General features: G+C 37.1%; 1 protein-coding gene across 1 annotated transcript; it reads left to right on the plus strand.

Annotated features, from left to right (window-relative positions):
- Nucleotides 1-776: 776 nt before the first annotated feature.
- On the plus strand, nt 777-1,715 carry LOC310864509 (olfactory receptor 52B2-like; the record flags this gene model as incomplete). The annotated part of the gene is made up of 1 exon (XM_083773197.1): nt 777-1,715. The coding sequence occupies one exon, from the start codon at nt 777-779 to the stop codon at nt 1,713-1,715; it is 939 nt and encodes a 312-aa protein (XP_083629323.1).
- Between the last annotated feature and the right edge of the window lie 757 nt (nt 1,716-2,472).

Genomic DNA, 2,472 nt, shown 5'->3' on the forward strand with positions numbered 1-2,472 from the left:
GTGGGCAGTTCAGAAACCGTCTTCCAGTGACATCATCGATGGGGAATACAAGCTAATAGAAACTTCAGGCTTTCTAGTCCTGAAAAGTTGCAATGCGAAAATGGAAGCCATAGTTCTCACGATAATGAAAATCTAAACATTTTTGAAAATAAATATTGTTTAAAAGAAATCTGCCTACTGATGATGTCACTGGAGGACGGTTTCTAAACTGCCCACAGCCCTCCTATGAGACACATACTGAGTAGAAAGAAATCGTGCCATTTTTTCATGATTATTAGTGAGGACCTATTATATGAAGATAGGTTGAAAAGTGGTGAAGTGGTCCTTTAATATACTTTAGACAATAGTCTCTATAGATCCACCTCATTGTTCCCAGGAGAGCTTTATGTAGTATAAAGCCCCGAAGTACAGAGCTGCTGCTGGAGGAGCAAGAATACAGACATTTACATGTTTGTCTTCAACACAGTTAACGTTGCTTTAACGTTTTGGTGTAACACTGTTATTTCCATAAATGATCGTTTAGGAACATTGTAAAGTGGAGACCGTGAGAGAAGTTAAATCTCACTTACCTTATTCTGGAAATCATTTGGTGAGTTTTTTCCCCCCCATCTACTGTAGCAAGAATATGCGCATGGACAATGTACTTGTACTGTATGGGTTCTCAATGTAATCATCATGTTTTATATTTAACTGCATCAATCATTCCACATCTATTTCCTAAAATTGTGATAACATGTCGTGATAATATCCTATGTGTTTTATTTTAGGCTGGAATAATGGTGGACTACTATTACAACACATCATTTTCTTTGACACTGCAAGGCTTCGATCTCCCCCCTGAAAGTGTATTTCCTGCATTTATTTTTGCAACTCTAAGTTACATGGTTATACTTTTCTGTAACCTTGTTCTGATCCTGACCATTGTCCTTAACAAGAGCCTTCACCAGCCCATGTATCTTCTATTGCTCAATCTTCCCATCAATGATCTCATAGGCTCAACAGCCCTCTTTCCTCAGGTCCTCAAAGAAATACTACTGGACACCCAGACCATGCATTTCTCTGCCTGTGTGGCCCAAGCTTTCTTCATTCACATATATGGGGTAGGTGCTGTGTTCATTTTGACTGCTATGGCCTATGATAGATATATTGCCATATGTTTGCCATTGAAATACACCACTATTATGACAAACTCCTACATGATGAAAATAATAACCATAGTGTGGCTTCTGAATTTGCTTTTGATGGGCGTACTCTTTATTCTTCTGTTACGATTACCTCGCTGTAGATCTGTGATGACACACATCTACTGTGACAACCCATCCTTGTTGACTCTTGTATGTGCAAACACAACCATCAATAACATTTATGGTCTTTTTACAGTTGCTGTTACACAGGTGATAAGCAATGGGACAATTCTGTATACATATCTCCAGATCCTTATTGCATGTTTTAGAAGCAAACGGTCTGATACAAGGGCCAAAGCGCTGCAGACCTGCGCGACACATTTAATTGTCTTCCTTCTCTTGGAGTGTTTGGGCCTTTTTACAATTATATCATACAGACTGAAGAATATTTCACCACATTTGAGGAGGTTCATAGGGGTCTCAACATTAATTTTCCCCCCAACATTGAATCCAATCATTTATGGTCTGAAAACAAAAGATATCAGAAATAAAGTAATTCACTTTTTTAGCAAATCCATATTTCCTCTCTAGTGTATAGAGTACATTCATATTGTTGAATTTTACACTGCCTGAAGGAACAGCTAGGCATTAGTGGCAGAAAGCTGAATGTGTATACTATATGTAGGGATACCTGCACATACTGTGTTCTTGTCTTGTATTATTCCCTTATAGCCAATTCTGAGCTTACACTTGTTGACTTGAGATGTGTTAGCTTACCGCAAATCAAATTCATATACAGCATGCATATTGTATTTGTCATTAGAAATAGTGAACAAGCTGACAGTTGTCACTAGTTTATTTTTCCCTCTCTTTTATTTTCTTCACTACCCAATTTGTTTGTGCTCTTCCATCATGTATTCGGATATCATATTGATTACTTACCGGTACTACAGCAATACACAATTGAATTACTTGAGCTTTCTATGAGGCTGTGATGAGTTAAAATGAATTGTTAAAAAATAAAAATCGCACCCGTGTGAGGGGCGCTCTTATCATCATACATCATCATGACATAACATGTCTATTTGCTCAGACACATATGACGTAAATTCTCCATTAATTGTCAATGGGAATTGAATGTTTGTGTAAGACGAAAATCTACACTAATAGATGAATAAGTGAATATAGGATGTAGAAAATAGAAAATACGGTACTTTATTGTTCATTGTCTGATGAACTACTTAGAAATAAATGCATTATGGAGTGCTGCACACAGAGTGCTCTTTAGTCTACTGCTCAGCTTCAGTGTTAAATAATCAGATTATACTACAAAGTGTGTACATACTAC

Source organism: Protomyctophum parallelum, assembly GCF_964188405.1.
Source record: "Protomyctophum parallelum genome assembly, chromosome: 9".
Taxonomy (NCBI): domain Eukaryota; kingdom Metazoa; phylum Chordata; class Actinopteri; order Myctophiformes; family Myctophidae; genus Protomyctophum; species Protomyctophum parallelum.